We start from the raw sequence: 24,641 nt of genomic DNA, 5'->3' as shown, positions 1-24,641 counted from the left end.
GCCCAGGGAGCGTAACAAACACATTTTCACAGGCAGCGGTTTGTATGTGGAAACAGTCTTACAGCGTGCGGCGTGTTGAAAAGGCTGGAGAGCTGCCTAATGGGTTCACAGTGCTTCATGGACACTAATCGACTGAGCAGCCCATGGCCCCGCTCTGGCCCTGAGGCAGCCGGTGAAGGCTGGCCTTGCCCAGGCTGTCAGACCGCGTTACCCTCCTGGGCGCACAGTCGCCCCCAGCTGCCCCTTGGAAGGGGCATTTGGCACAAGCTAACCTCTGAACTTTGCCCCGGGTTTTTTTGGGCCTGTGATAGCTGAGACCAAAACCATGCCAGGGACCCTGCTAACAGGCAATACGGACAGCCACACCTCAGTGCCCTGGCCCGAGCTCTGATCCTCTTGTCTTACCAGTATGGATGCAGCCTACATGATCTTGCCCAAAGTACTTCTTCCTTGTGGGAGTGTAATGGTGATAATTGCAGTGGTCGTTTGCTATCAACCATCAGCAAGTAATAACAGTACATGCTTTTCTTTGTTCTACCTCTTTCAATCTTACCTTTATTTAAATATACTGTATAGTATTTACAAGCACAGTTACAATTTAAATGTGTCTGTGGATCTGAGTCAGAGGGAGAAAAACAGCCTGTGTCTGATACACTATGGCATTTGTTCTTATCCTGCAAAGGGCAACAAGGTTAAGTCCATCATTACGGCTGTGCCAGCATCGTAAAAAGGTATAAGCGGTCTCTGCCCCGCAAAGGTACCCCAGATGAAGAATGGGACTGTTGTTAGCGTCAGAAGTCATTTGCGCTTGCTCATACAAAGTTCAGTTATCTGCAGATAATTAGTAAGGACTGTGGTATTTCTGTTGTCTCTGTGGCTGTAAGGCTGCTTAGTGGCTGATAAAGACAATGACAATGATAAGTGTAGGGAGGCCAAGCAGACAGTATGACCAGCACCCATAGGCATAATACTGCACTTTGAAGTACAGGTAAAGGTAACAGAATAAAGAAACTGCACAGGTGCCATGTAAGCTTCCTGGAAATCTGGGTCCGTACCTGAGTTGTTAGTCCATGTCTTACTTAAAATCCATGCCGGCTACGTGACGGTTGATATGGGTGTAAATCCATGCTGGCTACGTGATAGTTGATATGGGTATTGCCATGGCAGTCAGAGCAGCATTTGTTGTAGAGATACTTCCCAAGGTACGTTCACATTCATGGTACCTCAAGGTTACCTACCAATGTCTTGTCCGAGTGCTTCTCAGTGACTGCAGAGCTACTTTCAAAACACGTTTGTGAGCTAGACAATTCCTACTTTAGAGCCACAGAATGGTGCTAAGGTCCAGGTTAACAGAGAAATTCCATGATGTAACTTTGACTTTAGATAAAATTGATGTGGCTGGCAAGGTCTGTCAAAGCTCTTCTTCACTACCTGAGTATTTCATCATCAGTAGAAAGCTACAATGTATTTAAGCTCTCAAAATTTTTCTGCGTGCTGGTGCCAGATAGCCTTGAATTCAGTGCAACGTGTATCAGTGGTGGTCACTTTCATTAAAAAAAAATCATTAAAATATTGCTGGTGGAACTGTTGTTACCTGTCTTTCGGATGATAACTTCATTGTTAAAACGCTCACCTAGAAATAAGGAGACAGAAATGCCACCAATCTGTTGCATCCAAGTTACAGAATAGGTTGCTTGAACTCCCGCCAGTTTGTTGCACTCAAAATCTTGGTATAGGCAAACAGAAAACATACGATATGCAAAATCAAGAATCTACTGTTAGTCTAATTGAAGTATGGTCAATCTTATCAAAGAATTATTAGTTCAATTACCATGACAGTAACACATACAGTTCAAATTAAATACAGTTAAAATGACATACATATATACAAACTTTCTAGTGTCTACCCCTTTCTCTGATGTTATGCCCACCCTTCTATTGCCCCTCTGGGTCTTAATGTCAGTGATTTCATTCTGGGGAGGAAGGTGTCTGGCAAGTCTTCAGTGTCCCAAGTCCTTCACCAGGAGGAGGATGGTGCTGATGTTCATGATTTCTTCCTCCTCAAGGACAGCTGGGGTCATTTTTATGTTTGCTAACATGCTCCATACCTTCCTCTTTTTTCCTGGGTCTATAATTCTGCATAATATACAAATTTACTGTATATAGGGTGTTCTGCCTATGCTGGGTACTTGTTCTTTGCTCTCTTTCTTACCCCTGAAACTGGTTTTACCCAGCTCCCAAGGTTGGATTCTTCTGATGACCATTAATTGGCCCTTAGTGAGTTGGTTATAGCCCTGGGGCCTCCAGTATCATCCTCTGCCTGTACTTCCAAGGGCTCTGCTATCTTCCCACATTTTACTCCTCTATGCTGCATTTTATTCTGGAGTCACAGATAGTTCATTCTATGCAAGAGAGCTGCTTGCTGTAGAAATCTATATAACAATACGTGTTACATCATGCAATTGTACAAAGCTAAGCAAAAATTAAAGTAGGCAATAGTTACCTGGTCGTTAGATATCTAACTGCTGTTACAAGCTAAAACAAATCTCCAAGCAAGACAAGAGGAGTCCTTGTGGCCTGTAACTAGCAGTGACACCGCAATATTTGCTGGCCTGCAAGGTTCGTAAAGCTTGAGGTCTTGCTGACCATAAAGATGAGGAAACGTTCAAGGCCACACATCCCACATTGCAGGAAGGTGTGCCTGCCCCAGGCTGTCGAAGGACACCTGTTGAAAGTGGGCCGAAATGCGGAGAGAAGCGCATAGTGAGCACAAATCAAGCAGCTTGACTCTATAAACCACCAATGAGAGTATCACCTTGGAAGAGGGGCAAGTCTTGTCAAAAATTGGTTATATATTTTGTAATGATGTCAGTGAATAAAACTCAGCACTGAACAGAGCACAAGCCTTCATGGGGAGAACACTTTCTTTTTCACACTTTGTGATTGGCTTTGCCCTTTCAACACAATATTTGAGCTTTTGCAGGAAGGCTTTAGAAAGCATCTTTCTTTTTCTGTCCTGCCTTACTTATAATCTGATGGCTAATGCATTTTTTGAGGTGAAAGGCATTTTGAGGTACTGCATCTTTCAGCATGGTTCCTTTGTGACTTAGATAAGGACACAAAAAATGTAGGGCAGGGAATCAGTCTTTGGTCTCCAGAGTGCTATGTGAACTGCATAGCTGAAATAGGACCTCTGTCACAGAGCTTACTGAAGCTCAGCACTTACTTGAAAGACTTGAAGCTGAATGAGTCTCTCCTAAAAAGAAAGGAGCTTGCCATATTTGTTTGGAAGTTAATGTAGATAAAATAGATAGATAGTAGACAGACAGACAGATCGATTGATCGATCAGTCAGTCACCTACCACTCTTTAAAACAGTGTCAGGGAGGAGTATTAAAAATAGTGTATCCGGCATAAATTACAGGGGAATTTTAAGTAGGCAAAAGAGGATTACCTTTTTATTTAGTATTTGTGTGTTAGGGTTACTACCCTTGCAAAATAGGTCTTATTACAGCTTGGCACCACATATCGCAAATTTATTAGTGCAGAAACCAAAATAGCCAGTAGGGTAATAGTGTAGTTGGAACACTTGGGTTGCCTATGGAAGATCCAAATTCAGTTTCTTGCTGCAGACTGACTCCCTAGTTCCTATGCCCGTGTAAATCCTCTACTTTATAGGACTAATTAAGTCATCTTTGCGGTATGTACTGAAGATTTCATTAACCCTACCGTAGAATATCTTTTTGGCCCTAATGGTATGTAAATATTTATGGGAAGTGGAATTTATACAGAAAAAAATCTCGGAAGAGATTCAGCCCACAGTCGCATTATGGTTAAAGTCATCTTTGATTCATATCAGATCCTGATATGAATCATGCAATTGAAGCTGGGTTACCCACATAATGCTTGAAAGCCTTAACTGTCAAGCTACTGGGTTTTGCAGGATAGGGAAAATCTCCTCACTGCATTTCTGCACGGTTATTTTGAAAGATCTCAGTTTCATTCCAGTGAAGAAGAAAATACTTTAAATCTCAAAAACTGTCATAGAATAAGGAAAATGTTTCTAGCCTAGGTCTAACTGCAAAATTTCTCATATTGCCTGTCATAACTTTTGCAAAGAAAAGGATTCCTAGTTTACTTGGCTCTTCAAAACTGCCAGCTGATGCCAATTGTTATGAAGATATTTTTGTTTGGCTGTGATGTGGGACTCCCGCCAGGAAGAGCAGAAGTTGCTGCATGCGGGTTAGCTCTGATAATTGCTCGGTGTCGCTACATGCTGGGGAGCTGTATTCTGCTGTCAGCTGCACTCGGCGGCTGGTAAACCGAGAGGATTCTCATCCCTAGCGTCTTCACTGCGCTGCACTGCCTGTGTTTTTTGACTTTCTGAGGAAACTGTGAAGCCAGAAAGAGAAATAGTCTCTGTGTGAGCTAAGAACAAGAGCTAGGTGGGAGTTTCAGGGGTGAATTGGTGTGAAAGGCTTGGCTGACCAAAATTAGGCACTGAACTGGGAATGTCGTGAGAGGTCTGTCTCTTGAGGGAGTTCCGTGTGACTAAGTCAGGGTTGTTTGTTTTGCCGAACACAGTTACATTTCTCTAGGGCACCTTCTTTGAAATCAAAGTCTATGTATTTGATCTCAAGTTTATATTTATTCAGCAGCTTAAAAAGCAAGAATCCTGCATTTCTTTACAGTCTTTCTATTGGAAAGACTTCAGTTCCCACTGAAATACAGTCTACTTTCAAAATATCTCCAGCAGCATAAAGAGCTTCAGCCTTCCTAGAGGCATTATAGGCGGGATTGCTCCATATGCTCAGACTAATGCATTTAAAGAAAGTTTTTTTCATACAATTTATCACAGTGAACTAAATATGTTTTTGAGGGAGGCATAGTGTTTGGCTAAGTATACACAAACTCAAGAGCAAATGAAGTAGCCACGATGTGAAGCTAGGTCTACATTTTATTAAGATAGCTTTAGTTGAGCAAGGTAGATCTCCGTGGAGGCATAGCTCTGATGCTAACATTCCACCAACAAATCAAGACATGCTGACTTGAAAGAAAAGGCTTCGCATTTTCCAGAAAGAGTGTGATAATGATTCTGCATGGATTACAAAGGATTGTAATAACTGCCTTAAGGCCCATCTTTGTTGATAGAAGAACTTTCCCAACTGCTAATTCTGGCTCAGGTACATGGAGCAGATCATAAAAGTTATTCCTTTTTGTTGGGTTAAGAACAACCTCTTGAAAGGTTTTGAAATCTCTTTGCTTTGTTTTCCTCTAAGTGTTAAAACATGACTACATGACCTGCCACGTGAATTTATAGTCTTTTCCTTAGTCACTCATACAGATCACTGGATTGTAGCAGCAAATTACTTTTTTTTTTGCTAAGATTCCTTCATACCTGAAAGAACACATCATGACAGGAAAAAAGCTTAAGATATTGCCAAAAAATGTATTGTTCTCTCTTTCAACTGAGACAATAATTCATAACTTGATTGAAAGCATGTATGTCTTCTGTGGCCAATTATCAAAATATTTTTATAGTTATTAATTACTTTGCACTTGGAAATAATTAGAACGGCAGCTTATTATTTTCAAGATACACAGGAGAAACGGTTAAGAGTGTCTGAAAATAAAGAAGCATATTAAAAATCAAAGTTTGAATTTGAAAAATATATTATGATTTGCAGGTAATCCTGGTACCTTTTGCTCTAGAAGAGACCTAGTTGTGTGCAGATTAATGGAAAATGAAAATGACTGCTTAGTTCCAAGATGAGCTTGCATACTGTGTAATAGCCAAGTATGTTCTCAATCATCCTCTGATCTTGAAGATCAAGTAATTAAAGTTTTTGTGTTTTTTTTTCCTAAGGTACAACCAATGTTTCAGAGCTGTGAGAGGTGTCTGATGATTGTGTCAGCATTAACACACAGATTTGTAGAGGCATGCCCTACAAGTTGGGTATCTGTACATTGCACAGCTGAAAGTATGTTCACTGTTTTCTGGAAATCATAAATGAGTTTTATATCTTCAGTAGTGATATTTCCTCATTGTAGTTTTTTTGTTTTTTCAACAGTAAATGATATAGGGATGCTGGAAAGATATTTTTAGATAATGATTATCATTTAAATGTATTTCACAATAGACTAAGAGATTTTTAAGGTATGACATTAAAATTAGAATAATCTTTACGTTCTGCAGATTATGAGAGTGTCTTCAATCTGTATCATAAATATCCCTTTTATCAAAAGAAAAACTGGAAAAACAAGAGAGAAAAAGAGATTTCATTCTTTCTCTGAAAAATGTTGAGTTTTCTAGACATCATAAAAATTATAAAAATTGATAAAAGTCTGGATATGAGATGTTAGAAAAGGGAACACTATGCAGTAAGAGTCACTGGCGTGTATATGCTTTGGGAGTCGTGCGTTAGAAATTAGTCTATTCTTTCTGCAAAAACTATTTTTTTTCGATTTCTTAAAACTCATGAAGCATAGTGAGGAATCTATTCTTTGTATAAAGAAACTTGGTCAGATTGCAGAAATCATTACAACTGATCCTGTTAAGGCAGAGCTTTAAAAAAGTAAATAATAATTGTCCAGGTAAGGAGTTTTATTAATAGGTTGAACTGGAAGATAAAGATATATTGAGATGCATTAAGATGATGATAAATGTCATTCCACATGTTAAACTGATGTTTAGGATAACTGAATAGTATATTTTAGGCAGTAGACATCTACATGTGAGAAAAAATAGGTAGTATATGAAGGGGAAGTTCCTAAAACATCTCTTGAGAGAAGGCTTTGGCCTGTATTTTTTGCAGCTTGACCCTTGATTTTCTTCAAGAAAGCTGGTCGTCTTATCACTACTGGGAGTGCCTGGCAGTATGTCCCTCTCCTTTACTCTCATTTCATGTGTTCGACAGCATCCCACTGCCCATTCTGTTTTTTCAGTTTTGTCTCGTGTAACTACAGTAGCACAGCGGGTCCCTTGTGTTCAATATGATAAGTGTTATTTTGCGGTAGTTGTTGCAATAACCTCTCTGAGCCTGGAGGTAATCCAATAAATCTGCCAGCCTAAGCTTTACACAAAGTACAACCGAGAGAAAATCTTCCCTTTCTCTGACTTCCGCTTTCCCCAATATCCTTCCCTTCCCACACACAGATGCTCACACCCCATTTACCTCTCCAGCGATGTGAAATGTCTCTGGGGTGTGGGCATTTGGCTTCAAATTCTTCCTGAGTTGGCTGGCCAGAGGTGAAGGTAAAATATTTCAGTGTATTTAATAACCCAAAAGTCACGATACCTTCAGAGGAGAAGAGATGCAAGCCAGTATCTTTCAAAGGCAAAGTAAGTCTCTAACGCAGCAATGACCTAACGGCAAGAAATAGAACATGACTGGGAAGCCCAGGCAGGCAGGCAGCTTCCTCCGCTCCGCCCAGAGCCCGGCGCGGAAAGCCTGCGAAAAGTGGAACTAAAGCTCCAGCTTTCCCTTGGCATTTCCTGCTAGTTATTTCCGACGTCTCCCCATAGAGCGTACAGGCTTTGGCCCAACCTTGCCACCTCCTAGCGTCACTTAGGGAGCTGAGGCATCTGGCTTTGAGGTGGAGAAGCCGGTGATCAGCCCTCTAGTTACACGGCACAAATTTGAGCCCCTGTGGATCTGCTGTCTTCACCTTCCCTTCCTTTTCTTTCTTGTACCTGCATATTTTAAGGAGCCAAGTTTGTTCCCCTGGTTTCTAAAGGCCAGGCAAGCCAGGGAAACTTAATTCCTTTGGCTGGGTAGTGGCAGGGAGAGAGGCGCTGAGAGGAGGGGTCATTTTAAAGAGCACCCGAGCACAGACTCCGGTCTCTTTTGCTCACTGTGACAGCAAGGGGTCACGCTGGAAACCGCAAGCTGGGATTTACCAAGTGGCCTCTCATCTTTTTCTCCCTCTTAGTTTTACTTTTCCTCTCCTTCTGTCCTCTCATTTTTCCTAGGAAGGGCATTTGCACTGACAACTTCTTGGACTGCTCTGGGACGTTTTTCTGAGGAGGGTAAGGCGTTTTAACTGCTGGTTGTTACAGGATAGCTAGATAAAATTGTAGAAGGGGGAAGGTTGTTTGTTTGAATGCATTGTTTTGGACCCTGGAGGGTCCTTTGGCATGAGCTGTGCTTAAGCTGAAATAAATTAGGTAAAGGCAAAAGGCTGTATAAAAAGAAATCATCCAGGGTTTTCAAAGTTCAGTAACTTTGATTTATTACAGGATTGTCCGATTTGTTTCACCGCTTTTGCATTCCCTGTCACTTATGTGCATATACAATAAACTAGCTAGGGAAATTTCTGTTGATGAAAAGGTATCTTTCAGGAAAAATTGTAGAGTGCACATTTTTTTAACAAACAGCTTAAAATGTCATGTTTAAACGAGCTTTATATTGACTTAGTGAGGCAGCAGACATTAAGTGGCGCATGTATGAAAATTTATAAAAGTTATGGGTCTCTAAAATATTTAAACCCAAAAATTTGATTGCCAAAAGAATATGCCCTAGCCAGCTGTAAAGTTGTGGCTAGTACCTATAGTATAGTGGCTAGCATATATGTAGTATAAGTATGAAAAGCTATAAATATGTGGCTTACATAGCAAAACATATCCAAAAGCTTTATTTAGTTTTTATTCTCAGGGAACAAATGCACATTATGCTGGTGATAGCATAGTTTTATTGCAAAAAGTTGTGCTGACCAACAAAGCATACTCAGAAGAGCAGACAGATATACCTTCAGCTGAACCTATCTTAAAATGGCAAGCTGCTGGGCCGTTGCTATTCCTGGAGGTGACTCTGATAGGTCTCAACAGATGCAGCTCCTGGAATGCAGCCCCCGGGGTGGGGGGAGACGGGCAGCAGCTGACCGCCGCGCTAGCACAGCCACGTTCGGGGCTCGCGCCAGCATGCAGTGACACTGACGCTTGCAGCACACATGGCCTTCCCCCTCTTCTGCTCTGCTCGTAGTCATCACCCCTCAGGAGAAAAAAAAAGCCTGGTACTCACAGGCAGCAACCATTCCTTTCTATAACTGTAACATTGTTTTGTTATATGCGGTACGCTTAAGGAAAATTTGATGTGATGAGGTTGTAGATTGAAATAATAATGGAGATTTATTTCTTAATTTGATCTAATAAATAATCCAGTTGTTTGTTTTGCCATTAAATAGTAGCTCTCCATGTTCTGTCTTTTATGAACACAAGGATTACAAAGAAAATTAGCTCCTGTGATTGTTTGAAATAACAGATATATCAAAGACTAGAGCTATATTTGAATAATGCTGCTCTCAACGATTCTGCTTTTCACTGTGGTTTCCAGGATCAGTGCTTTTCTTCTGGTATATGTACATATATATTTTTGCATAGCTCCTTTGAGGATTACTTAAGGGCCAACTCACAGTGCATTTAAAAAAAAGCTTGGCTCTTCATTTCAACAAAGCTTGGAACTTGCCTAGAGCTGATATGTATAATTCAGACATCTATTCTAACAAAACTGTATGGAAATAATTTTTTCCTTCACACATAAAGAATGTGTTTAAAATAACATATCTGTTAGAGTTTGCACAAAGTCTTTTTCAAGGAAAAGTTAGACATCTCCTCTTCTTCCTGTAGCTCCTCAAAATCCTAAAAATAAGATTACAATAATTTCAAATTATTGATATGGAAGAGCAAGCAAAGTGTGCTATGAGTAGAAGGTATTTGTGAATCTTACATGAGATATAGAATATTGCAAGTCTCTTAAATCTAAAGTTACAAACCTTGAAGTAATTTGGATCAGATCCTAAATCTAAAATCAGTATAACATCGTACGTAAAATTCACTTTCTCCTTTATGTTTTACACTGCTCATTTCTAAAAGACTTTTTCCCACTCCTAATGTTTCCTGGTCAAATTCTAAATTCACTTACCTGTAAATCCATACTGGATTAAGGAGGAACCGTGTAGGGGCCCACATTTTTCTGATGCTTCAAACTAATGAATTCAGATCTAGATCCTGACTGACTTTAAAATATTTTTACAAAATTTTGCACTCTGGCAAATCCATTTAATGTTTAGAAAGGGAAGTTAACTTTTTGAATTCATGAGAATAGGGAAATATGATTTTTATAATTTTTTTTTTTTAAAGGAATTACTAGTAGGTGTACGCTTCATAGTTTGGGTATCCATTGTAATTAATAAACAGCAACACTCCAATCTAGGCCAATATAACTGTTCTTAGGAAGATACATTATATTGTGTGTTTTGTTGTTATATGTTGACAAAGTTTAGATTTGTCGCATAATCCGTCAGATATTACATTTTACAACTGCAATGTAGTTTTAAACTTTTCCATTGTATTTTTAGCAAGCTCTTGGCTGTAACAGTTCATTGCAGTCATGGCACCTAAGAAGAAGAATGTGAAAAAGAACAAAACAGATATCAATGAAATGACTATCATTGTGGAAGATGGCCCCCTGAGTAAACTAAATGGCTTGAATGGACTCTTAGAGGGAGGAAATGGTTTCAGCTGCATCTCATCTGAAGTTTCCGACTCATCTTATAGCCCAAATCTTTTGGAAGGTCTAAGCAGGATGAGACAAGAAAATTTTCTTTGTGACTTGACTATCAGTACCAAAACCAAATCTTTCAGTGTTCACAAGGTAGTGATGGCTTCAAGCAGTGACTACTTTCACAACATCTTAAAAAAAGATCCAACCACGCAAAGAGTAGACCTCAATGATGTATCCCCATTGGGTCTAGCTACTGTTATTACTTATGCTTATACTGGAAAACTTACGCTCTCACTTTATACAATAGGTAGTATTATTTCCACAGCAATCTATCTTCAAATTCACACCCTTGTAAAGATGTGCAGTGATTTTCTAATCCAAGAAATCAGTGTTGAGAATTGTATGTACATTGCCAATATTGCAGAAACATATGGACTGAAAACAACCAAAGAGGCAGCACACAAATTTATTAGAGACAACTTCATTGAATTTTCAGAAACGGATCAGTTCTTAAAACTTACTTTTGATCAGATTAATGAACTTCTTGCAGATGATGACTTGCAGTTGCCTTCTGAAATTGTTGCATTCCAGATTGCAATAAAATGGCTAGAATTTGACCAAAAAAGAGTAAAGTTTGCTGCAGATCTGTTAGGTAACATCCGTTTTGGTACCATCTCAGCTCAAGACCTTGTCAATTATGTTCAAACTGTACCGCGGATGATGCAAGATGCAGACTGCCATAAACTTCTAGTGGATGCCATGAACTACCATTTGCTTCCCTATCATCAGAATACACTGCAGTCCAGAAGAACAAGGATTCGGGGAGGTTTCAGAGTGTTAGTTACTGTTGGGGGACGGCCTGCACTAACAGAAAAGTCTCTTAGCAGAGACATCTTATACAGAGATCCTGAAAATGGATGGAAGAAGCTTAGTGAAATGCCTGCTAAAAGTTTTAATCAGTGTGTGACAGTGATGGATGGATTTCTGTATGTCGCTGGTGGGGAAGACCAGAACGATGCCAGAAACCAGGCCAAGCATGCAGTCAGCAATTTCTGCAGGTAACCAATTATTTATAAGGGATGGAGAGATCAATTCTCCACAGTGCGGGGAGACAGACCGAGCTGGACTGTGAAGTGCAGCATGAGCAGTCCAGGCATAGAGAAGGGGGACAGGGTAGGGGGAGGTATGGATGCTATTCTATATTGAAGTTTGAATGAATAGTAATATACACCTGAAGTCATGCAAAAACTCCACCACGGTTACAGATGCACAATGAGAAGTGAGGAAAACTGAGAAAACTTACTCCAAGTGGAGGAAATAAATAACACCTATTCAAATGTTAAAATTATGAGAGACTCTAAGGTAGCATTAAAATGCACGAAATCACACAGGGTGAGACTTTCTAAATTTCAAGAGCTGCTGATGCATCACAGAAAATTCTGAAAAATAGGCTTTAAATGTTATAATCTTGCCTTTCTTCTGCACCATCCAGCATACTTTCACCAGCTTTTATATTGCATTTAATTTCCTGTAGTTTTTTTATTTCTCAAGAGTAGGAAACAATGTCATCGTTTCCTGAAAGCTGTATTTTCTCTTCTACAATGACTCCAAATAATCCCTAGCTTCTGTAATAATTGCAGTTCCCATCAACTGTCATCCAAGAACTGCATTGGTGATAGCAAGGTTAGAAGAGGGTCGGTCAAGGTACTACAGTATGTTAGGCTATGGGGAACTCCTGCTAGTTTTTAAATAGTTTTGTCTAAAAGCTGATGGCACACAATAGCTTGAAGAGAAGGTCAGAGGTGAGAAAACTCAGATTTTTATCTATTAACAGACAATGAAAAGGCAATGCCAGCGTACAGCTATGGTCCTACCGATGTTTCCTTTTCTGCTCCCAGACAAAACATTCAGATAACCTCTCCTGAAGAGAGCAACGAACTTGTAAAGTTAATGAATAAGAAATGTTCTCTAGATCATTTTTATTGTGCAGTTTAATTTGTCAGACAAATACGTTACACAAAGGAGAATACTTTGTTGCTCTCCAAACCTTCTGCCTTAAGGCTATGCCTCACCTTCTCATAAGGCTTGCCTTGGTTGTGTGGATGATGAGGGGATATTTACGGTCAGGCAAGTGTTTGGCTCTATGGGCTCTGCCCCCTGTTCTGCCATTAACCTTGAGCAAGTCAGCTTCCAGAGCAGACAGATAACAATGCTCTATGTAAGCTAACAGTTATTATTTACTTTCCCATGGTCTTTTTCTCATGTGATCCTCTAGTCCTCTCACCATGCAACAGAATAAATTTATGGGCCTAATTACATATCTCTCTCACAGTCTTATCCTAAGGAATCATAATTTTCCATTTGCTACCTTAAAATTGTTCATTTAAATGTCAAGGACAGAGGATGTTATTTCAGACAGGTATGATATTAGGAAGTAAAGATGTTGTTTCTACATAAATCTAATTTGACATGAGTGACAGGGAAAGAAAAACACTTAACATTTAAAAAGTATGCAAGTATGAATCACCACCTAGCACTTTTAAAAACTCTTTTAGTAAATTTTGACATCTTTGCTTTTGTAGGCCTTTCGTAGGCATACATTGTAAAAAAGTTTTAAATTTTCCAGTGAATGTTAAAAGAATCACCTCTGCATATTATAATGAGGTTCCTATACAAAACTGAATTACAGGAATAAGTCAGATTTGTTTTATTGAAATGATACTGGTTTGGAATGATATAAACACATTTTTCAATAATCAAAACCTAAATTTATTTGGAAATTTAAACAGGAATACGAGTTTCATTCCACTCACTTCTAAAGGGCTAGTTAAATAACTAACATAAAATAGTGATTTAGAAACTCCACAGATGCAGCCACAGGGGGACAAGTGTAGGACAGTAGAATTTACTGTAGCGATATTTGAGACAGTTACCCTCTTTTTTTAATGCTTTCAGATATGATCCTCGTTTCAACACATGGATTCACCTGGCAAATATGAATCAGAAGCGTACCCACTTTAGCCTGAATGTATTCAATGGCCTCCTTTTTGCAGTGGGTGGTCGCAACTCCGAGGGGTGTCTCTCCTCCATTGAATGCTATGTGCCTGCAACCAACCAGTGGCAAATGAAGGCACCCCTGGAGGTGCCAAGGTGCTGCCATGCTAGTGCAGTGGTAGACGGTAGGATCCTGGTCACGGGAGGTTACATAAATAATGCTTATTCTCGTTCAGTGTGTATGTATGACCCGTCTAATGATAACTGGCAGGATAAATCCAGCCTTAGCACTCCAAGGGGATGGCACTGTGCTGTATCCCTTTTGGAGAGGGTCTATGTCATGGGTGGCTCGCAGCTGGGAGGGCGAGGGGAAAGGGTGGATGTTCTCCCTGTGGAATGCTACAGTCCTTACATGGGGCAATGGAGTTATGTTGCACCCCTCCAAACTGGAGTTAGTACGGCAGGGGCCTCAACACTTAATGGGAAAATTTACTTAGTGGGGGGCTGGAATGAAATAGAGAAGAAATATAAGAAGTGCATTCAGTGCTATAACCCAGATCTCAATGAATGGGCAGAGGAAGATGAACTGCCTGAAGCCACTGTGGGAGTATCTTGTTGCACAATATCCATGCCCAACAACAAAACAAGGGAGTCCAGGGCTAGCTCGGTCTCTTCTGTGCCAGTCAGTATTTAAACACTGGTCTAACCAGAAAAAAATAAAGATGTTTACCTGCACAGCAGTGTAATTAACCCTTTAAGTAGCATTTTTGTGCTTATATGAAAAAAAAAAAATTGGCATTGCAACAGTTTTAACAATGCAAATTGGCCAGTTTTCATGATCTTTAATACAGGCGGTGTGAAACAGCATATTAGAGATAAGATGAATTTTATTGGCAGGAACAGAGCGTTATGCCATAACTGTACGAGGTGTTTTGTTCTGTTCCTGGCTTTGCCACTGACTCACTGTGTTACCTGTGGCAAATCACTTAATTTCTTTGTGCCTTTGTTTCCTTACCTGTAAAATAGAGATGAAACTTGCTTCAGACGGTTGTTGTGAGGCTTTTTTAATATTGAGTTTTAAGTGCTTTCAGAACTCAAAATGAAAGTCAAATATTACTAGTAATAAATCTCAACATACTTTAGAAATGTGCCATGTCATCATAAAATTGGTTGGTTTTGTTCTTTTTTAGGCATTTGATATTTTGAGAAAGGCATTTAAAAAAAAGCTATTGCATATGACGTGTACATATGGTCTCTTCGGGGTAGTGGTATTCACAGATAATTTTTCAAAACATTTTCTCCTTAACTTAGACAGAGGCACCTATTCTCTGCAATGAAACCCTTTAATTCTCTTACCTTACATGCCTTTCAAGAGCTAAAACCACAAAATACATTAGCTCCTTTAACCGTTATGGGCCAGCCCCAAGAGCCTGCTGTAGGTGCTAGGTTGCTCTTCAAACCTCCACATAGGCATCAAGGAGCAGACCACAACTGCATCCTCTTCCACAGTCCAGGGAGACTCTCCTGTCACTCCAGAGGGGAGGTAAGAAGGCCACTCAGTATATCTCTTCCTGTTCCTACGCTTCCTGTTTATGTAGGGGTGTACCTCCAAGTTACATTCTCTCTTCTGAGAAGGCCCTCACCAACACAAGGAGCCAGGAGCAACCCCAGCAGGGGGAAAATCTGGAAGCCGAGTGCATGCCAGGAGGCACTGAGGACTGGTGGTGTACAAGCGCAGAGAAGATGTGTAGGACAACTTTCCTACTCAGTATTTATTCTGACAAATTCCCAATGGAGTCAGGAACAAAGGCTCAATAATGACTGCAGGATCTGACTTTAAGAATAGAGTATATGGGTGGAAAACAGTAAGTCATGGGAAAACTGGATAAAATAGAAGACTCCTTAAGAGTAACACAGTTAATCCTTAAGAGTAACACAGAGATATCTTAACACCTTTCTTACCAGGCATAGACACAACATGACCCAAACTAACCTTTTCCTGGACATACTACTATGTACCTCCTTTTGAAGCCTTCATCGCAGCCCTCTATTATCTGATGAGTGCTTATTCACTTTTTTTCCAAAGACTAGAATAATGCTGGGCCTGCTGAATTCTGTGAAGTTTTGCCATTGATTAGAGTTGAGCCTTTGCTCATCTCAGATTACCTTCTAAGAATTTTTTTCTTAATTTCAGCACACAGTGGGGGAATTAATCATGAAAACTAATCCCATTCCCTTACCCAAAGGGATACGCATCCCAACATGTATCCTGAGAGTTTGATACCAAATGATTGCCATCAGTAAAAAATTTCTACACCCTCCTGTTTGCAAAGGAAAGAAATAATAAAAGGAACTAAAATTACTTAATAGAACCAAAATGGTAGAAAGTCATTCTTCTTAACCTGTTTGTAGAGCCTTCACATGCAGTTTCCTCACATTATAATTGACATCTCCAAGCTACAGTGCCAATCAGAAAGCATACGCATAGCAGTGTTTACAAGGCAGCCAAATTTTTATCTCATGTGCAAAAGGGGAACTCTATAAAATTGTCCCTAAATGCAGACATTGTTGAGGCAAACATTTACAGGACCATCATAATCTGATTGCTCTTTGTTACAGTTATGTATTGAGCATCAGCAATGAATGTGACACAGTATTAGAGCCGAAGTAATTCACTCTGTCATATGGCATAGTCCTGTTTTACACTTCTAATTTAGTTCGAGTTCATGTCTGCATCCTGACTACACAATTTTAAATCCTGAGTTCTATTTTTGAGTACTGCGTGTTATTAGAATATCCTGCATTGCAATGACTTTCAGTCAAAGTAGTGCTGTCATATAGGTTGAACTAGTGTAGTGTGTATATAGTTACCTTTTTCTTCTCTTTAATTCAAATGAGCAATATTTCAAATGTATAGTCACATAACAAAACATGCAATTGCATAACAGAGTAAGATTGATTTGTTTTAAATACAAAAATGCTGTTCTTGCCTGTTTCAGTGAGGGAAAGCATTCTTTCGATGAGAGCACAATTTTTTCTTTTCCCAAAGTCATGACCAAATATTCCATATGAAAGTATTTAAGAAGGTCTTTGAAAAATTCGTCTGTTCCAATAATTTTGATAAAATTATAATACCATTAGATGTAGTTGCTTATCCACCCAGGCCAGTGAAGTCACGCATGCACATATCCAATTATACCTGAATACATACAGCAGATAGTTATTTAGTGTTTCTAAGGCACCCATTAAGTGAGAATCTAGGAACTGATTAAACAATCATTTTGGCCTCAGATAAATATGGGATTAAACTGTGTCACACACAAGTGCCTCTTTTTCCCTTTAGCAATTTAGTGCTAAAATATATGCGTAGTCAGATGTTGTTGCAAGCTTTCCTCTTTTGTGAGCCAACACTTCCTGTATGTTAAAAATGATCTTCTGTTTCCCAAATAGCTATTTGTTAATTATGGGCTAAGTGCAATGAAATACCGTCTACTACTTAAAGGGTTAAAAACTTTTGGGGGCCAAATCCTATCCATCTTAAAAAAAAAGTCCCATTGACTTCACTGAGATGGTTGAACATGATGTATAGGATTTCAGACTCTTGGTCAACTTCTGGCAGAACAACACATATAGGTGCCTGCCAAAACTGCCCATACCTGGAAGCAAAAGCACTGTCTCAGCTTCCACTGCCCTTCACCATGAGAAAACGATAAAGAAGTGTCCTAGAACAGGAGTCAAGCAACATTGGCCACGTATTCCTGCCACTGCACAAATTAGTATGTACTTCAGGCCAAAAATCTTAGGTAGATGAACAAATAGTTTTGTTGTAAGTATAGCACTTCAGTGTGGCTTTATATTTTCATTATTTTCTCTAAATATCTGTTTAGGGTTCAACTGCACATTGAGCCAGGATCTGGCCCTTAATATGTGAAAATATCTGCTGAACTTAATATTGTTTTGATCATACCAATGTACTGCCCTAGTTGTGACATTTTTATGTACAATGTTGTTTAATTAGAACTGTGAAAAATTGTTTGTATGTTATGTGTTATGGAGAAGTTTTCTATCATTGTCCAGCACAGTATTTTCAATCCCCAAATATTTAATCGGAACAACTCAGTTGAACTGGAAACATTGTATATCCCCAAAATAAATCTTAAAATGTAGTTTGGGAAGTACTGTCTATGATAATATTATCAAGTACAGCAGAGAGCTTCTAACTACACAAGATGTAGATTGTCTAAACAGCACAGGGGTCTTCTTTAAGCTATACTAACAGTAAAAAAAGAAAAAAAAGTGTGCAGTTATCTTCAAAGTTCCTTATGTCCATGCATTTTATAGTCCATAACATCTGTGCTTCAAAGGAATTCAGATCTGAAAATAATGTTCCTTCAGTCTAGGAATGAAAGAGTTTGATAATACTTTGTTTTCTTGTTTCATCATACTTGTATACGTGCATGAGAGAGTGTGTTATATGGTCACGAGAGAGAAATTTACTTTTGGAAATTTATGATGTAAGGAAGATTTTGCACTTAGTTCTTGCTAAGATGAGCTCATGATCATTTAATCTCTTCTTGGAGTGAACTCATAAGATCATTTGTGGTTTAATCAGAGCACAGTAGACTTAAGTGCCAAGTTCTAACAAGTCAAAGAGGGAAGTAGACTATTTTAGCATCAACCGAAGCTATGAGATGTTAAAAAGTGTGCCATGATGAGATTTGTAAAGTAAATGATGAATGCAATGATTGAATAAGACCATCCTTTATATTACCTTGAAACTTCATTTACTGGATTCTGCAGTTCTCTTTCAAAACCCATGCTGGTTTTAGAGGGAGTTTTGCCCTAAGGTTTGGGGATTCTAGGTGTAGACCCTACCATCACACAAATAATTGTATGCACCTAAATACCTTCTTGTATTCAGTGGGACTTCTTTTATAATACAGTTATTCTCATGTGTTTATATTTGGAGAACCAAATTCAAGAACTAAATACATGGGAAGATAGGCATGAAAGTCCACTAAAGGCCAACACGGACGCATGACACTGATCCTCAGTATCCAGCTGTCCACTTACCATGCAGACACATGAAATTTTTCGAGACTAGATTTCCCTATAGGATTTCCCTCCTTAGAGGGCAGCTGCTCAGTGAAATCCTCTATAGGCAGCCAGAGTTCTTGAGCGATAGACAGCATGGCCAGCACAAGGGGCTCCACATTGGAAAGTGGAAAACAGCCACTTAGCACAGTCAGCAGACTAACACTTAGTTCCCATTTCTCAAGGATGTTTGAGAAATATGCGTTGGAGGGAAGCACCTACTGCAATACAGCTTTCAAAGATCAGCCTTTGCTTTATGCTATGTAGATGAGGAAGGCCAGTCTTTCTGATGAAAAGCAAGACTCAGTTTTCAATTGACTGTAACTTGAATTCTGAGTTGCATTGAATCCTCAATCCATTCTAACCTGGGTTTACCCATGCAAAGACATTTGTTTCAAATTCTGAATCTACCTATTTGGAGAATGCACTTGAAGCTGATAGTCTGACTTTTTTGCAGTTAATCTTTCTATTATTTTGTCAAAGGTCTACTCTATATAAATAATCAAAAAAGTTTAATGCAGCTGTTTGCACTCTGACTCCATCCTGCTGGAGTCACACTGGGCTATTATATAAATGATGTGTTGCCCTTTTTTTTAACTTTTTCTACTCCCTAACTTAGTGACTATCCCACAGGGCACCAAAGAAGATGTTGGTGCACAGATTAATACAGTACATAAAGCTCATCTGTGACTCTAATTCAAAGGATCTCATAGCTCCTGGCCACAGTAAAGAAAAGGACAAAGTCTGGTATGCCTGTTGGGAGAAAGGGGTGAAAAATTAGTCATTGATGCTCCTTTGGAAGTGTGGCACTTCTCAGAGCTCTGTTCCCAGAAGTTCCCTAAAGAATAAAGGAGAATACATGGAAATCTATGTAGCTTGAATGAGAGATACAGATAATACCAGATGATGAGTTTTGCCATGCAAAAGACTAGTATGAGTTCATTGTTATCTCAATGAAAATTAAAATTTTAATAAAAATGTAGTTCTTTCATAAGTCAGCAATTAGTAAATATATGAGGAATTCTTAGCTGAATTCTGTTGTTAAGAATGGGAACACACACATGCATACACTGGATATTACACTAGTTGATGCCCTGGCTGCTTTTGTCAACATGAAAAGTTAGGACTATGACTTATTTACGTAGAGCATTTTCCCGGTTTGTAAGTGTTAGACATTCTGCTTATATGAGTAGGTTTTCTAATTACACACTTTTAGGATGGAATGCAATAACACAAGGGAACATATTTCAACAGAAAAATCTGCAATTGTAATGTGAGAATGTTATCTTAAAACATTAAGATTTGTAGTGTAGCAGTTGTTAAGAGGAAATAAGAGCATGTTACTATTTTTTTGTTGTATGCTTTAAATAAAACTGTTAACATACAGAGCAAACAAATTATTCCTATTGTAAAGTCAGTTGGAAAATGGGAGTCTGTGTCTGCATATAGCTAACTACTGATTGCAACTCAAATATCCTTTGTTTTCCGAGTCTCATGCTGATTCTTGCTTTCATATCAGCTAACTGGGTAATGTCTGTTACGCTTTGGCTGTCAAGCCACCTTCATAGGAAGGTATACAGTACAACCCTGGAGCCACTTTTATCCTATCCTTTTCATTTTTTCACAAGGACAATGGCTTTCTTTTTAACAATGAATATCACAGTTATTTTTAATAATCATCATGCCTAATAAGAAAGAACGACAGATTAGATACCTGATTAGCAATTTTGTTTTCATTTTGATCCTATGAGAAACATTACTAGAATTAAAAACGTCTAAATTTCAGGGGGAAAATGTAGTCATAATTCTGAAATCAGGTTAAGTTGCTCCACTGACGGGAATTTTTTAAGTGCCAAAACTTGTTCCCTGTGTTTGACACCAAAGGCTTGATTCAGACCCCTAAGCACAGGTGCTTTGTGCTATTTGGCATTCTGTCTGCAAGACAGCCACAGGAGACTGATGGCCACGAACCAGGACCCAGGCACTTTTAGGACAGCTGCTGGGCCTCCTTAGGGCACCTTATGAGGCACTGCATGCCTCTGGGTGTGCTCACCTATGTGTTAAGTCTGAAGGTTAGGACTTAGTTGTCCAAATATACCTGTCTAGTACCAGTCAGCATACCCTAGTCGATCTGATCTGGTCTCCAGCTGCTGCTCTAAAAGGATGTGGGTTTTCTATAGGTCCTGTGTCATATCTGCCAACCTTGTGCAAATGTCTTAGGTGCTGCAAAGAATCACAAATGGCACTAGATGTCTATCTGTGAACAATCAAGTCAAGCCCTTAAGGGGAATTCATTTGCCTAAACATAGGCATGTTGTGTCACTTCCAGCACTGCAGGGTATCCAGGCTAGTCTCTGCATGCCAGTCCAAAGTGCACAGCTGTTGTGTTGATATGCTAATATGTCCACCAGTCCTGGGGGTCTAGGGTACCTAAGGTGTCTCAAATGGCCCTGCAACACATTTTCTGTGAGCAAATATCAATGCTTGCAAATATATGTAGACACCTAGTGTGGTTGTCTTAATCTCACATTGAATTCCACTCTGAAAAGACTTCTGGAAAACAGAGTTCCCACATCCTCTAGAGTAACCAGCCCATTTGTAACCACCACCTCTTACATTTCTAGCTTCAGTTTTCCTCCTGTTTGAGATATTTAAACAAAGGAAGAAAGATGTCGATAAAAGCACTGCAATCTCAGTTTGGCAAGGCATGTAGTGTATGCATAATATTAAGCTTGAATTAATTAATGCCTGTAGAAGACTAGGATAATGAAGTGATGTTTACTAAATCTTATATCCTCTAGATTTATGTTTGCTATTCTTTCAAAGGAAACCACAGGAAAAGTTAAACTGTGAATAGTAATGGCTTAAGAAGTTCCTAAACACTATCCCTTTGCATACATATTCTTTGCATACAAAATCTAATTGCATAAATATACTTTTTTCTTTTGGAGAGCATCAGTTGACTAGACACCATTTTGTAAAAAATTCTGCAAGGGAAATATTTTCCTTTTGACTTTTTATGATCCCCGCATCCTAATGAGACTAAGAATAGTCCACTTATCAGCTTCTTTAAACTCTGCAGTGATATTACTTGCATCCAGAAACATGTGGTGCGAAAAATTATTTGATTTAGATGTGTTTCTTTTTTTATGATATCATCTGTTGATGTATACATTCTCATTCATATAGTCTTGTTAATTTACATTTAAAGTTGGGTAGGAAAAAGAAAAGAAACCCCCTCGCATTGTTAGCATCTTTTCTACAAGGAAGTGAAAACCTGTTGATAGCACTCAAGCCATTGTCCTAGAAGGTCTGGTAAATGTAAAAGCATGAAATGGGTTATAATTAATATAACTTGTGTACTTGTGTACATGTAAATAACATATAAACAATTCTTTTATCAAAATTAACATTACTGTTTTTCCCACCACCCATTCCAAGTTCTTGTAGAAAACTATTCAAATACTAAGTATAAGTATTATTTCCACTGGGGGAGAAATCTATTCAAGTGGTGATGTCTGAATCTGGTCCAGGATAGCAGAAGCAAATGTTGTTACCACCTGAAGACTGCTTAGGAATTTATTAGATGTAAATAAGATAGAGAAAACATCTTTTTTTAAGAAAAAAAAGGCATGCATCTTGTATTTCACATTGTGGTGTGCATGAGGAAGCAAAATATTTAGGGAAAGTAGGTGCAGAACTTCTGCCCAGCGAACATGAAATGTCGAGGTATATCAATAAAACAATGCCCAGCCATCCTCAGACAGAGGACTTGAACTTTGGATTGTCTCACACTTGCCTTTCCATGTGAATAATGGCATTGCTCCAGAAAAGGACAGAATGTTCCTTTCCTTGGCCTAAGGAGATTTCTTTGTATGGAGGTCTCGTCTACGGAAGGAAAGGTAGTATAAGACATGTTATTCACCTGTTCAAATCAATGTTTTACCATTCGCTGCTAAGGAAACATAACCAAGATCACAGCAGCAGGAGAGGGATTTCAACCTGTTCTCATTGCGCAGAAAGGGAAGAAGAGCAAGGCTCTCCTTAGACTCCCACCAAGGCTACCAGTGCACTGGTGCTGGCTGGTGGGGGAACGAGGCTGAGGGAGCATTGCTGCGCCCTCTTCATGGTGGCAGGGAGCCGCTGCAGGGAGATGCCTGCAGCTTTGCCTCTCCTTCAGTGTCACCTTCTAGCACATCTCATCCATGAAAGGAAAAATAATGGGCTACTAGCATAAATCACTGGTAGATGACTTCTTCCTGGAGCCAGAATAGGGGGGCAGGAAAGAAATGTTAAATATCCACCCGGATCTTCTCTAAGAGCAGAGCTGTGCCTGACACCTTATTGAGAGCAGATGGTAAAATCCAGGGCTTATCTGTAAAGAAAAGATAGAAGCTAACACACAGTACCACAACAATTTAGAACCTGTCTCTGAACTGGCAGGTCCTTCATCTTCTAGTTACAATCTTCAAAACAGCCCAAGCATCTGGGGTGGAAAGAATAATATATATCATTGCCTAGAGCTAAAGGAGATCAGATCAAAATTCAGGGACAATTTTGAGGAAGCAAAATACAAAAGGAGTCAGATTAGGAATCTGTGTAGTAAAAACTGCAAAATGTACAGTTAGACTATGGCATAAAAGACAAAGGCTTTGTTTCAGTAAAGTGAAAAAAATGGTATGCAGTAAATATTAGCTGTATCTTTTATTTCTTATGGCCTTGTTACTTAAGGCACTAACATAAGTTTTACATTTCTGTATTTCAGATACATTTCAGAGCTCATTATATCATCATTTTCTTTCAAAAACAGTTCCATGTTACGAGTGAAGTATTTAATTAGAGAAAGCTAGTTTTCCCTTTTATCCATAATTTAGCTGTAGGTCTTGCATAGATTTCTTGCATAGATTTATGCTGTCCGTTATACCAACTTAAATCCAATATATAAATTGGTAAGTTTCTTCTTTTAGTCAAATGTTCACAAGATAAAAACTCCCAAAGGCTACGGAAATGCAGGCTTTGTTTCATTTCAAGTACATCTTGTATGCCAGAGGAATAATCCCCATGTAGCAGCATGAGAATAGCTATTGAGATCAACAGGTTCAGAATATTGCTGAAATTGATTAGAAATAGCCAAATAGAACAGATTGCTTTTATTTTGTGTTATTCATGTACAGGATTATTTGTGAGCCAAAGAGTAATTTTGTTTAAAATTACTTAGCTAAACAAAAAGAAAATTTAGGAAAAAAAGTCTCGTAGTCTGTAACTCATGTTTATATCACTTAAGCTAAAGAACAAATCGCTACTACTTATTCTACGTATAGAAATCTTTTGCTATCTTTTTGCCATCTTTTAAATAAAGAGCAAACAGGTATACACTGAACATCTTTGATACGGCACTCCAAAATAGCTGCTCAGATACTATGAACACAGTGTTGCTTTCCTGAATTACAAATGAATGTCTTTCTCAGTCAAGGTTAAAGGAAGTTAGGTAGTTAAATTCTTTGCCATTAATAGAATAATATACTGCTTACACTAGCAAAAAATAGTTCAGCCAGGATAAAGTTATTTTAATCTAAGCACCATTTTATGTGAAGTAGGTAAATTTTTTTGTTTGATTAAGATACTTAATTCAGTGCCTGATCCTCAGATATTTCCAGTAAAATATTATTTACACAATGTGTTCAGGATCTTTTCTTAAGAGATCTGTTCCACTGAGTTGTTACTGACATGCAACACTGGAGGGCACCAGAAGAACGGAGATGGTAGTTCTCCGGGTCCACGTTGCCTTCGGGACTGCCTGGGAAACACAGTTCGACCATCCTGCAGCTGATTAATTAATATCCAGCTCTCTTGGAGCAAAGACAGCCAAGGAGGGAGGCTGTCCACCTTGTCTGGGAACCATATTTCATCTTTGACAATACCGGCAGAAGCAGCAGTCGTAGCAGAGAGACCACACGGCCACAGTGGCTGCAGGGAGAGCCATATGCTAGCAGAGACCTGAGGACGGAAGGGGTGAATCCTAAAGTAAAGCGATAAAGCACTTCTTTCAGCC

The 24,641-nt window shown here is 39.0% G+C and overlaps 1 protein-coding gene across 1 annotated transcript; it reads left to right on the top strand.

The window, feature by feature from the left end:
• The first annotated feature begins 10,387 nt into the window (after nt 1-10,387).
• On the top strand, nt 10,388-14,275 carry KLHL31 (kelch like family member 31). Its single transcript, XM_009687024.2, has 2 exons — nt 10,388-11,559; nt 13,457-14,275. The coding sequence occupies exons 1-2, from the start codon at nt 10,388-10,390 to the stop codon at nt 14,187-14,189; spliced, it is 1,905 nt and encodes a 634-aa protein (XP_009685319.1). The 3' UTR covers nt 14,190-14,275.
• Nucleotides 14,276-24,641: the final 10,366 nt, after the last annotated feature.

Source organism: Struthio camelus, chromosome 3 (genome assembly GCF_040807025.1).
Source record: "Struthio camelus isolate bStrCam1 chromosome 3, bStrCam1.hap1, whole genome shotgun sequence".
NCBI classification, from domain to species: Eukaryota; Metazoa; Chordata; class Aves; order Struthioniformes; family Struthionidae; genus Struthio; species Struthio camelus.
Note: the sequence above shows the minus strand (reverse complement) of the source record. Positions and strands in the feature narration are given on the sequence as shown.